Below are 12,497 nucleotides of genomic sequence, written 5' to 3'. Positions count from 1 at the left end.
AAATTCCATTTTATAATATTTTTAAAAATTTGTAATATAAACAAAGAATGTGTAGATTATTATGTAAAATTACTAAATTGACAACTTTTAGTTATTAGTAATTTTTTATTTTCTTTTAAAAAAATATATACAAATCATTTTCATGTATTTGTATGTGACTGTTCCAATTTTTTAGGTTAAAGTATAATATTAGACAGATTAAGGTTTGTAAGTGATAATATCTGTCAGAACTCGAGAATTGCGAAGATCACCTAACAACAACTATATTATGGTTCATTTTATTAATCCGCATTATGTTTCTTTTTAATGTCTCGCGGTGACTTAACGATCATCGAAATGATTACAAATGCATGGGTAAAAGTCTCTAATATCATCGACTAAAGCACTAACAAACTATATACTAGTATAATTTTACACCTAATGAAATTTTTGGTAAGCAGTCCATTCATATATACACTTTTTCCCCCTTTACCTCTTTTCTTTTCTTAATTTACTTCGTTATCAGAGTAGTCTTTCAATGACAAAAGTATTACAAATAAATCAACTCAATAACAATTTCTCGATCATTTCTAAGTCCATTCTAAAAACTCTTGTTTCTTTAGAATTCAGTAAAAAGAAAACATAGCATCAAGCTTTTTTAGTGTTTGGTTAAAGGCTAAATCATCAAGTTGGTAAGAAATAAATAACACTAGATAATCACCCGAATAACACTAGATGATCACCCGCGTTGGTAGCACGGGAAATTTTTTTATTTCGTTATTTGTTAAGATTATGATTATGTTGTATCATTCATTTACATGTTATATAATATAGTACTATATGGTGAGTTTTGAGTCATATTAAACTACTAATAAGTAGGTATAGAAACTAATACCGTTAACCGTATTTGATCTGTTACTTGGCTTGTTTCCGTCCTGAAAAAGGGTACCTGCAACTTTAGGGTCGAGTGAAAAATATTATAATTATATTATTTGTGAGTAAGGATCGAGTATCGGGTATTAATTTAATTTTTGATATCCATGTCGTTACTCATCTTGTTATCTGTGTTATTATCCGACCCGTAAATACCCATTAATATTTTGTAGTATTATCATTTATTAATAATTTATATATATATATATATATATATATATATATATATAAGTTAAAGTCTAAGTTCAACTTAGCTTTATTTTTAATGGAAAATAATTGTTATTTGTACATTTTATCTACGTATGAATGATCTATTTATTTTTTGTGTATAATATAAAATAAATACATATGATGGACTATGTATATCGGCAACGGGTATAATATGTAAAATGTCTGAATCTTAATATGAATGACCGCATTCAATCCCCAAAAACCCATTACGTTTACTACATATATAATTATATCTATTGATCAGGTAAAATTCTCCAAAATATATATTAATTAATGTTTGGTTGGAAAACAAAAATTTCTCCAAATTCTCTCATTAATAACTTATCTCTAGGTTTTTTTTTTTTTTGTGAAACACTTCATAATAGGTTATGTTTTACTTGCTATTTTTGTGGATAAACATTTTCTGCTTACAACAAATTAATATTAAAATTCTGTTATTATATTTTGTATTAAAACTAGGTTTTCACCCGCGGTACACCGCGAGACTAAATTATAAATTATTGTATTTTAAATAATAATTTATAATTTATTTAGTTTTCAAATTTTCAATTAATTAACTTTTTTCTAATTAATTTATAATTTTGTTTATAATGTTTTTTTTTCTTCTTACGTTTTATACATTTTATAACCTAATTACATTAAGTTTATTATTAGATAGAATATAAAATTTTAAAACACTTAGTTTTGTTTTCTATAATTAAATAGAGGTATATGCATATATGGTATGTTAGTGTATATTTTTATGTGTATACAATTTTTTTTTTTTGAATATTAAGAATGTGTTGTAGTATGTGTAATATTTTGTAGTTCATATATATATTAAATCATTTATAAGTTAATTTTCCAAACTATGACTACAAATCTATAGTATATGAAATAAACTAATAGTTTTAGTGTTGGTTCTATAGTCCAAACCCGCCATGCTAGGCGGATCACACAACATGTTCAAAGATTTTTAATCCGCAAAAACTTATCATACGAAATCCGTGAAAGTAAAATATAGTATGTGAGACTAAAAGTCACTTTTTATCAAAACAGTTTTTCAAATTTTTAAAGCACAATAGCTCTTCACTCACCTCCTTATAAAATAAAGAAATAAAACTTGTATACATTTACAATTATGTTTGTTACCTTTTAAAACACTTAATTTCTATAAAAAATCGAATATAAGTAAAGTTAATTTATTTATTAAATTAATTATTTAATGTCAATGGCATGCCTATAAATAAGTGTCAACTTCAGGATTTATTTTATAAATATCTCCAAAAATGTATATATAGATATAGTGGTATTGTGTGTAATATACTAAATGGAGTAGGGTTATTTATTTAAAGGGTTGCTTAAATAATATAATAGAGATTCATCATTGCATATTACTATATCACTAGGTTTTCACCCGCGGTACACCGTATGACTAAATTATAAATTATTGTATTTTAAATAATAATTTTTAATTTATTTAGTTTTCAAATTTTCAATTAATTAACTTTTATCTAATTAATTTACAATTTGTTTAGAATGTTTTTTTCTTCTTCTTACGTTTGATATAGTTTAGAACCTAGTTACATTAAATTTGTTATTAGATATAATATAAAATTTTAAAACACTTAGTTTTGTTTTATAGTATTAAACATATGTTAGTGTATATTTTTATGTGTATACAAAAAAATTTATAGTAAAGAACAATATTTGGGTTCACCCTTAGGGGTGAACTTCTTCATTCACATTTTTATAAAATAAGAAAACAAAATCTGCATACATTTGCAATTATGTTTGTTACCTTTTAAAACACTTAGTTTCTATAAAAAAAATCGAATAGAGATAAAGTCAATTTATTTATTAAATTAATAATTAATGTCAATGGCATACTTGTAAATAGGTTTGAACTTCAGGATTTATTTTATAATTGTCTTAAAAAATGTATATATATAAGGGGGAGGTATTGGTTTGAGATTTTAAGAGAATTTTAATGACTTTAAATAAAATCATGGAAAGTATAAAATTGAGGATTCTAAGTGATTGTTTAGAAAGTTGTTTAAAATCTTGCTGATTTGTTTTTTCTAATCTTGTAAAATTACTCGTAAAATCTTGTAAAATCTTTCTCAAAAAATATTGCACAATATTCTTTTGATTCAACGCTTCTGTGAAAGAAAAAAAAATCTCTTGCTTATCTCATCTTCTATAAAATCATCTTTATTCAACGCCTCTTGACATTGAATAACTCAAGTTTTTGTTTTGATTTGTATTTTTAGTGCTCTCTGTTCACATACGTTTGCTCTCTGCAAGATAACTAGTAAAATGTATCTTCTTTAACAATTCACATTCACAATTCACAATCATAAGTACATGTTTGCTCTTTGTCTATCAAAATTCATGTGCTGGCTGCGAAGGTACTGACTCTATCGCCGGAGTAATCAATGAAGAAGAAGGAGGAGGAGGCTTGTAGGGTAACAACGACACGACAGGTTTGGGTCGGAGCAAAAGCCGGAACCTAGCCACTATTTTTTTCTGGGTATATGAGTTTGGTTTGCGACGTCTTCGGTTCTTCTTCTCTGCCTCCCAAAAAGTCATGGACTATGATTCACAAATCTCTCTATTTGATGAGAGAGTTTTCATGACTCTTTTTATGAAGAAAATGGTATAAAATCTTAAACCAATAACATAATATTTGAATTCATTAACAATCCAAGATTCTTTTGTTTTATTTGAATAACATAAAACTTTTAATGACTTTGTAAAACTCTTAATCCAATAACAATAGATTTATCAAGATTTTAGATTACTTTTTATAAATCCACAACTAATAACACCAAATTTTAAAAGAGTTTTAGAAAGTCTTAATTGAATAACAACATATTTTACATAACTTTTAAAGTCATTAAAATTCTCTTAAAATCCCAAACCAATACCTCCTCCTTAAGATTGAGAATATGAATATTTAACATTAAGTTACAAAAGGTATGGATTATGGAAGATCAGATTCAACAAAAAAAAATGGTTATAGGGACTTTTTAAACCAAAACAAAATAAATAGGTAGTCAGTATAATTAATATGACTTCATTTAAAGAATTTAAGAAAACAAAAATTGAGTAGAGACTAAGCAAAAAGTAATGAAGCTTATGCAGAAATAAGACCTATGTAAGCTGCTGAAAGAGAGAGCAAAGAGGATATAACATATGCCATAGTTACTATCATTGGCTCCTTCAAACCACTGAGTCTAAGGTGATGATGAAACGGTACTGTCTTGAAAAATCGACGCCCTTTTCCCTTTAAACGCTTAGTCACGGAGTAATACACGGCCTGCGGGTCAGAAATACATGTATCTATCATTAGCGGTTGCGGTTGTGGTTAGAGAAAGAGATGCACTTAGTGAAGTTATTAAATTCTTTTTACCTGAATAATGACAGAAGAAGCTTCTAAAACTGCGACACCGGATGATATGAACAATGGAAAGAACATTCCTGAGCATGCAGCCATTGCAGCCAAAGCTCCACCAAGGGCCAATGATCCTGTATCCCCCATGGAAACTGATGCTCTGTATCGATTATGAAGTAGAAATCCAAAACAAGCTCCAGCCATCGAAGCTCCAAACACAGAAAGATCTGATCTCGAATTACCATTACAGAAGAAGAGTAGTGAGCGAGGCCACACTAACTATCTTCACTTGAAATAAAATGCTATTTTTGTAAGTATAGACATTAAGGACTAACCAGAGCAGATTGGAAGAACTGCTATTGCCATTGCAACAAAAGCCAAAGCAGCAATACCTCCAGCCAGTCCATCAAGACCATCTGTTGCTTTGACTAAGTTTCCCATAGAAACGAAGTAAAAAGATGTCAACAATAGGTAAAGTTTTCCCAAGCAAACGATACCTATTGGTGAAGGCAAAGGAATCAACATTTTCCTGGAAAAATGTACAAAATCAATAAGACGTTATAATAAACTTCTGAATTACACATTTTTTAACGCTTTAAGATAAATCTAGAAAGCTAATTTGCGGATTGGTTTGCATATAATCATGTATTCTCATGTACATTTATATGAAAGTAGATACGCGAGTTACCATCATATATGCGTTGATCAGATTAGTTATAAGAGGCTATACATGCCATAAGGAGATGATATGTTTGCAGTCTCCAACCAAAACGCAAAGCAAGTCCCAACCGCTGCCTGTGATGCATGCAAATGGATCAATTTAAGAGGAACAAAACACTTAAAAACATAAGATATAGAGGGAAATTTAGTTAAATACCTCCAAAAGAAGTTGTGTTTTAGCAGACAAACCAATGTTATTCTCACTGTAAAGGCTTAAGGAGTCATCAATTAATCCAATCAATGCAAATGCTATAGTTGCAGCTGCTGCTCCACAGACTTCGATGGACGAAAATTTTGTCAAGGCTATTGCGACAGTAACACCAATTGGAACAAAAAACAACCCACCCATTGTTGGGATTGTTGGTCTGCGGTTATGTGGAACTGGACCTAGTGTCCTAATTGCCTCATGTACTTTTAGTCTGTCTAGAAGCGGAACAAAAATATAACCAGCTAAGGTGACTAAAACGGCTGATATGAAGAAGGGGAGGCTTAAGAAATATGGAGGCAAAGGCAGTCTAACAATCTTCCAAGCAAAAGAGTCCATCAATATAAGTAGCAGTGACAAAAAGGCCAGAAGCCCCAAATTAATCCCATATCTGATTCTGCATATGACGAAACAAAAGCAATGTCAAAACATTGGAAGTTCACAAGAGAACAATTTGCTATGATATCCATAAGACGAATCCACCAGAAAGAATCTCTAAAGTGAACAAAAACCAGATCCTAGATTCATTCACTTAATACTACACAACCTACACACACATTCTAGTGGATTTGTCCCCACTCCAAACGGAACAATGGAAACAAACATAGCGGCAAATTGATGCTTAAGAGTGGTGCCATGGTTGATCTGAAATAAATATGCTATGATAGTCATAAGAGTTAACAACTAGAATTGTTAAACATAAAATCCTAAAATCAAATGACTCATAGCCGCCTTTCTCACTTAATCACTATATACTACAATTCACTTACACACACATCTAGTGGATTTAAAACTAGAATAGTTATAAGACTTAAAGAACACTTACATACACATAAAATATGTTATAATAGTCATAAGACTTAAGAATAGGTAAAACACCAAATACTAAAATCAAATGATTCATAGCCTCCTTTCACTTACATACACATGATCTAGTGTGGATTCAATAATAATAAAGTAGACATAGCAGTAAGTGATTAAGACCAGTAATCTGAAACAAGCAAAACGTGCCTGTGCTTTTGGCGACCTCTTGGAAACTTTCCAAGCTTTTGTGCAGTTGTTTCAGTTACCACATTCAACGCGTAATCCCCATCACTCTCTTCGCCTTCACTCGACGAAATTGAATACGTAGCAGTAAATATGTCACCAGAGTAAAAATCAAATGAATCCTAAAAGAAAAAAAAAAGAAGAAGAAAAAGTATAAACTTTGATGCTAGACATAGTAGTCAAAAACCCACATTCTAATCTAAAAATGGATATTGAAAAAATTTTACATCATCAAATGCCTTAACAGAGACAGAGCTATGCCTCATTGTACTACTACATCCATGTCTCTGCAAGCTCACTGCAATGAACTGCAATAGAATCAATCAAACAAAACAAAATTGTAAAAAAGTGAAGAAGCAGTCAAACACAAATCAAAATTGAGCATCACATTAGAAACTAGCCATCTTAATCACGAGTTCAAAGATTCAATTTTTCTTTTTTTTAAACTACAGAACGTCGAACGCTTTTACCATAGATATCAATCAATCAATCAGTACCTTGTAAGAAGAGGGAGACCCAGATTCGAGGCGAGGACGTGTAACGAAGAGGGGAGGAATCGATTCGAGAGATCGAAACGGATTTGGATGATAGAATCTGTTAGAACTCGGAGTTAACAGGGAAATTCTCATCAGATCGCTCAGAGTCAGAGATGGTACGGAAGGTGGTGTGCGATGAAGAGTAAACGTAAATGGCGTCGTACTTGAAGAAGAAGAAGAAGAAGAAGAAGAAGAAGAAGAAGAAGAAGAAACGATTGGGTCGTCAAGCTTTGGTTCTGTGATACTGATTGGGTGTGACTGACTCAAAAACCTCAGAAATCTTTTTTATGTTGCAGACAGACACCAACCAAATATCTTGTGTTTGGTTTGATTTTTGTCCTTTTGTGTTTTTTTTTTTTTTTTGGGTCTTCATTAGATGTCTTTTTTAGGTCGGCAATGTTTTAATTAGAGTCTACTTTTTTGTAAATTCGACGCTATCTAGTCTATTACACAAGTAACAGTTTTTTTTTTTTTTTCTTTGTAACGAAACTGAAGATTTGATCAAAGAGAATTGAACCGGAACCGGTCCGATAGAGATACACAAGCAAGCAATTATGTTATAGGTTTACGCCAGCTCGTAAAAGCCTCTGATCTTTAAAACTTTGATTGTTTTGTGAATGTTTAGAACTTTTTAGAGACTGACTTCTCAATCTCATTTTTAGTATCTCAGATTTCTTAATACACACAATAATCAATTTATCATCAAGAGGGATAATGCTTCGGCTAGTTTTTTGTTCTTTAATTTATACATAACACCAATCTTGAACTTCAGTATGTTAAATTTATGTGATGTCTTTTTGAAGTTCCTAACATGTATCTCTATTTATTGAAAACGCATATTTGTGGCTAAGTCTAATTATGTGTACGATCGACTTCGAGATTGTACGTGCATAAAGTAAATAACACATAAACTTTGTTAACGGGGTTCGGTTTTTCCTACATCCCCGGAACCTAGTCCAGAATAAATTCACTAGAACAAGATAGCAATTACAACTGCATATGATACAATCACTACTATGCCTATCATTCTTTTCTAGATGAATAAACCATCAAAAAGATAGAGAGACGACACCACACATCTTGTGTGCATCTCTTGAGAATACCTTGAAGCTCGCAGGTCTTCATGAAGCGCCCTCTTGATATTTATATCAATTGCCAAACCCCTAGAGTTGGCAACTTTCCTATTATACAACAAATAGGAAATTGAGAACTTTCCTTTTTCTTTTTGGATAAGGAAAGTTTCTCTCCATGATATCATCTTGAATCTTCCATTCAAGATGTTCATCCAGCTCAGCAGCTGCCACTTGGCTTGTCCAAGTCGGTCTTAAGCTTATGTACTCAAACTCTTTAATTCAGCTTCTTGTACTACTTCCTGTATTAACGTCGGACTAGTACAAGAACTGGTTCAGACGTTTGATACATCCTCTGATATATCTAACCTTCTTGGCTTTTCCAAGTTGTCCCAAACGTTTGTTCTCCAACTCTTCAAAGTATTCAAACAACTTGGCTTCTTGTACTACTTCGGAACTTTACATATGTTCTTACCGCAATATTGTCAAGTAGTGCCTCAACATCTTTGTTAGTTCTGCTCATTGTTTTCACATACACCTGGTTGTATGAGATCTTGTTTTCATTAGCAATCCCATGATATGTTCCGGAATGCTTATAAAACTCAGTCAAAACATTCATCTTCAATCTCTCCCTTGGTGATTGAGTTTTATAATACATGCACCTACTAAAACCAGTCAACACAACACCTTCAATCTCTCTCTCCCTTGGTGATTGTGTTCTATAATTCATACATCTTTTAAAACCAGTCAGCAAAACATCTTCAATCTCTCCCTTGATGGCTGTGTTTTAAATCCTTAGCACTTCATGTTGCATCATATATTAGACTCAAAATATCGAACATATTTATTCTCCCCCCTTTTAACTTAGTTTGATACTCAAGCATTCTTTACATAGTAGAACTCCCCCATAATTTTTGCTCTTAGCTCACACCAGACTTGACAGCCTTGACAATCTCTTCTCCCCCAACTTGAGTGCAAACTAAATTAAAAAATCTGTGCTTAACATCCTTAAACCCATGGTTAATACTTCTAGAAAATCCTCTAACCAAAACCAAGATTTGCTTAAGACTCTTCTTCATTGCCCATCACTTCTCAGCCTTAAGTCTACTTATGTGCATGAACCATCCGATAACTTATTCATGAGACATTGAGTAGTTTTAGATAATCCCTTTCTCATGTGCAGCCTTGAATACTCTTCAAAACTTTGATATCAACATCTCAATTTGACACAAGAGTACCAGCACATCCTGTTGAAAAACTGTAACTTAACTTGAGTAACTTGCAAGGATTTTTCTTGACAATCTCCTTAGTAGTCTCCTTCTCTTTGAACAATCTGCTTCCTAAATTACTTGCAGATAACTTGAATCATACATGCTTCTTGTTTAGAATTCCCAGTTTCTGAACAACTCAAATTGCTAGCTTTCTTTGTAGATATCTCTCACCAACTGATCAAATGATTTAACTACCAACCTCACTGCTCGAAAAAGCTTCTTTTAACTATGTTCCTGGCTTATGAATCCTTTGCACATCTATCAAAATCTTGCTCACACATATAAAATTTCTCTGGAAAATCTCACCTTATCTCACCTTATCTCGAGTTTGATTGATCCTCCTTTTGATGTCACTACCAGAACGTTAAATATCCAGACAAAAACAGCATGAAGCACATCATAAAGTTTCAGCTCGATCGTATTGCTTTTAGATCTGAAAAATTAAAGTTCCCTTCTTTGATGTTGCAGTTCAGATCTTCCTTGCCTTCATTCTTCCATGCTTATGTTAACCAAGTTTCAATTTCTTAGATTGATCTCAATTAGCCTCTCATATAGAGTGAATCATTACTTAGGATTTTCTTTTCCAATGGTTTTCACTCTTGGTTTTTCTTCAAGATGAACCATTTTCCTTACACTTTATCTCCACCATGACCCAAGTTTGACATCTCCTTGCAAATTTCTTTTGAAAACCTATGACTGAACTTATCATAATCATTGAGAAGAGCATCTTCTCCTTCACATCCATACTGGCTTGTCTTACACGTAGTAGAACTTCTAAATTCTCAGCATAAGTCCTCAACAAGAATCTATGAATTTTTCTGATAATCTGAAATGACAATCTTCAATCACTCTTCGCCACATAATTTCATCTTTTTTCATGAACTCCTTTTATGAATCTCCTGCAAGTTCCAGCATTTTAGTCTTTCTTTTAGATAATTACTAAACCGCTTCAACCATCACTCAACTCAAAATTCAGCTTGATCTGATTCTGTGTTAATTTCTGATCCAATCTCTATTATAGTCTCTAATAAAAAGACTCACATAACTATTCTGAAACACCATCACTTAACTTGATTCTAAAACTCCGATATCAATTTCCTTCAACCATAGCCTAAATCTATGAGTGTAGAATGCCTCTGCAAAACTTCATTCCATTCCGAGTTCATTTGGACTTCCGTTTGAAGTTTCCACTGGAACTGGTCAAATATGAAACTTATGATGAACTATGCCCGGATCAGGTTGAAGAAGCTCGGATAAAACACAAACTGACCGTCAAAATCTCAATCCCACCGTTGAAACTCAATACAACATTACCAAAAATATTTCCACCAAGTTTCGGCTTGATCAGATTAGGTTTCATCTCGAAAACGTTTTCTCCTTTCTTTCCTAATCTGATAATTATATAGTTTAACATTGATGATGCAGTTCATATCTCCTCTTCCCTTTCTTCTCCCCCATGGATGCATCTATCTCTTCCTCAGTGGTCTCTATTTATCTTGTTACTATCACAAACACCTTCTTTAATCAAACCATGATTCATAACATCATTCTGTCTCAAGATGAGTAACACAAACAACACAATAGGATCTGCAACCCCCATCATCCCTTTTTTTTGTGTGTGTAAAGTTGTTGATTCACTTGCAGGTAACTTGAAACATATATATGCTTCAGAACTTTAATAAGCCAAATATCTTTTTGTATATCTTATTCTTTTAGCTTGCAAGGACTCCATCAAGTTGTACTAAAACCACCTTCTTTTTTATATCTCTCTTGATGCAGTCTTGATGCAGAGCATAAACGGAGTAGCAAGATACTCCAGAAATTATGAAATTCAATACAAACATCCACACCAGTCATATGAAGCCACAGGAAGAAGCAGATCACGATTTTGTTTTACGATTAGCGAGTTATGATCAAAACCGTAGGACAGCTCTGAAACAAAACAGACTAGCGAGCAGGCAACTTTGAGAGTGATTTACCATCGAACCACAAGGAATCAGAAGGTGATCTTTATATCCTTGGAAAGATCTTGCTTTAAAGTTTCTAAAACATCTTTCAAAGCTAGAATCCGAGGTCTGAAGCTAATGAAACTAATCTCAGAAAGTAGCAACCCGAGATAGAAACTCTTTTTGTAACCTGAAATGTTCTTTCTTTTCATCATTCTTCGGTTTCTTCATAAATATCAAAGATATCCTTAAGAACCATATCCTATAGGCTCATCTTTGAGATTCATCTGTCCTTCTCATGGCATGAACCATTGTTAGCTGCATGAAGAACTAAACTCCCTTTGCTTTGAACAAGAATAAGAACAAATCTATTTATTTTCTTCTCATGAAGCTCTTTCTATGAAGCTCAACTTTCTTTTTCACGACACATACATCAATAGACTTCCAATTCACTAACTAAATCATCTTTTGAAATTTCCTTGTTTATGCACAGTTAGCTCCACCTTCTTTAAAAAAAAAAAAAAAAAAAACTCTTTTCAACCATCTCATGAGCCCTCTTGGAATCTTCAAATTCTGGCTTTCATGATAAAACTTTAAAGAACACTCATCTTCTGATCTGTGCTTAAACATAAGCCCTCATAATCTCGGTGAAACAGTTTTCCTCTTTAACTGAATTCTTTAGCCAACCTGGACAAAGAGAGCACTCTAAGCTTTCCACTTGAGTCACTATTGATTCTTCCTCAAAAATAAACGAACTGAAATCTTTGCAACAAGAAACACAAGTTAATCTTCTTTTCCTTCTATTCTTAGATCTCCCTAATTTTTTAAAGTTTCTTTCATGTGACCCATCTCATTATCTCTGCCTTCAAGCTACTTTCCTGATAATAGAACCTACTTTCTTAAGAGTTTGATGCAATTTTGAACGTCATCTCTGCTGAAATCTCCGTCATGATGAATCCTAATCTGTAAGGAAAACTCTCAACTTTGACAACCGAAACAGTCAATACTTTTGATTTCATAAGCTCTTGTGCGCAACTCCTCTTTTTTTTTTTTTTTTTGTGACCAATCAGTCAATCATGATTCACAAACATACCCTCTCTAGTGACGTCTTTATCCAATACTCTTTTGAGATCAGAAACCAAACCATGCTTAGTTACTACTGTAATCTGTAATCCCCAATGAA

At 32.4% G+C, this 12,497-nt stretch overlaps 1 protein-coding gene across 3 annotated transcripts; it reads right to left on the bottom strand.

Annotated features, from left to right (window-relative positions):
• Positions 1 to 4,123: 4,123 nt before the first annotated feature.
• Positions 4,124 to 7,405, bottom strand: LOC104723248 (phospho-N-acetylmuramoyl-pentapeptide-transferase homolog). Of its 3 annotated transcripts, none has more exons than XR_015572839.1 (8): positions 6,989 to 7,405; positions 6,719 to 6,799; positions 6,456 to 6,613; positions 5,397 to 5,841; positions 5,208 to 5,314; positions 4,855 to 5,048; positions 4,538 to 4,746; positions 4,124 to 4,444 (listed from the first exon to the last, which is right to left on the bottom strand). XR_015572839.1 is itself a non-coding variant. In XM_010441575.2 (8 exons), the coding sequence occupies exons 2-8, from the start codon at positions 6,755 to 6,757 to the stop codon at positions 4,262 to 4,264; spliced, it is 1,293 nt and encodes a 430-aa protein (XP_010439877.1). In that variant the 5' UTR covers positions 6,758 to 6,789; positions 6,989 to 7,401; the 3' UTR covers positions 4,124 to 4,261. The 3 variants fall into 3 exon arrangements, 2 of the variants coding, with proteins under 2 accessions (XP_010439877.1, XP_010439875.1); XM_010441575.2 differs by having other exon boundaries at positions 5,250 to 5,314; positions 6,719 to 6,789; positions 6,989 to 7,401; XM_010441573.2 differs by having other exon boundaries at positions 5,250 to 5,314; positions 6,989 to 7,336.
• Positions 7,406 to 12,497: the final 5,092 nt, after the last annotated feature.

This window comes from Camelina sativa, chromosome 11, assembly GCF_030686135.1.
Source record: "Camelina sativa cultivar CO46 ecotype springtype chromosome 11, ASM3068613v1".
NCBI lineage: Eukaryota > Viridiplantae > Streptophyta > Magnoliopsida > Brassicales > Brassicaceae > Camelina > Camelina sativa.
Note: the sequence above shows the minus strand (reverse complement) of the source record. Positions and strands in the feature narration are given on the sequence as shown.

Bases quoted from the DNA above. Each gene is read 5' to 3' on its own strand.
- LOC104723248 (XM_010441573.2), bottom strand. From the start codon at position 7,120: ATGAGAATTTCCCTGTTAACTCCGAGTTCTAACAGATTCTATCATCCA. The intron at 6,800-6,988 runs GTACTGATTGAT...ATTCTATTGCAG, and splicing joins GGTCTCCCTCTTCTTACAAG to TTCATTGCAGTGAGCTTGCA. The intron at 6,614-6,718 runs GTAAAATTTTTT...TTTTTCTTTTAG, and splicing joins CTGTTAAGGCATTTGATGAT to GATTCATTTGATTTTTACTC.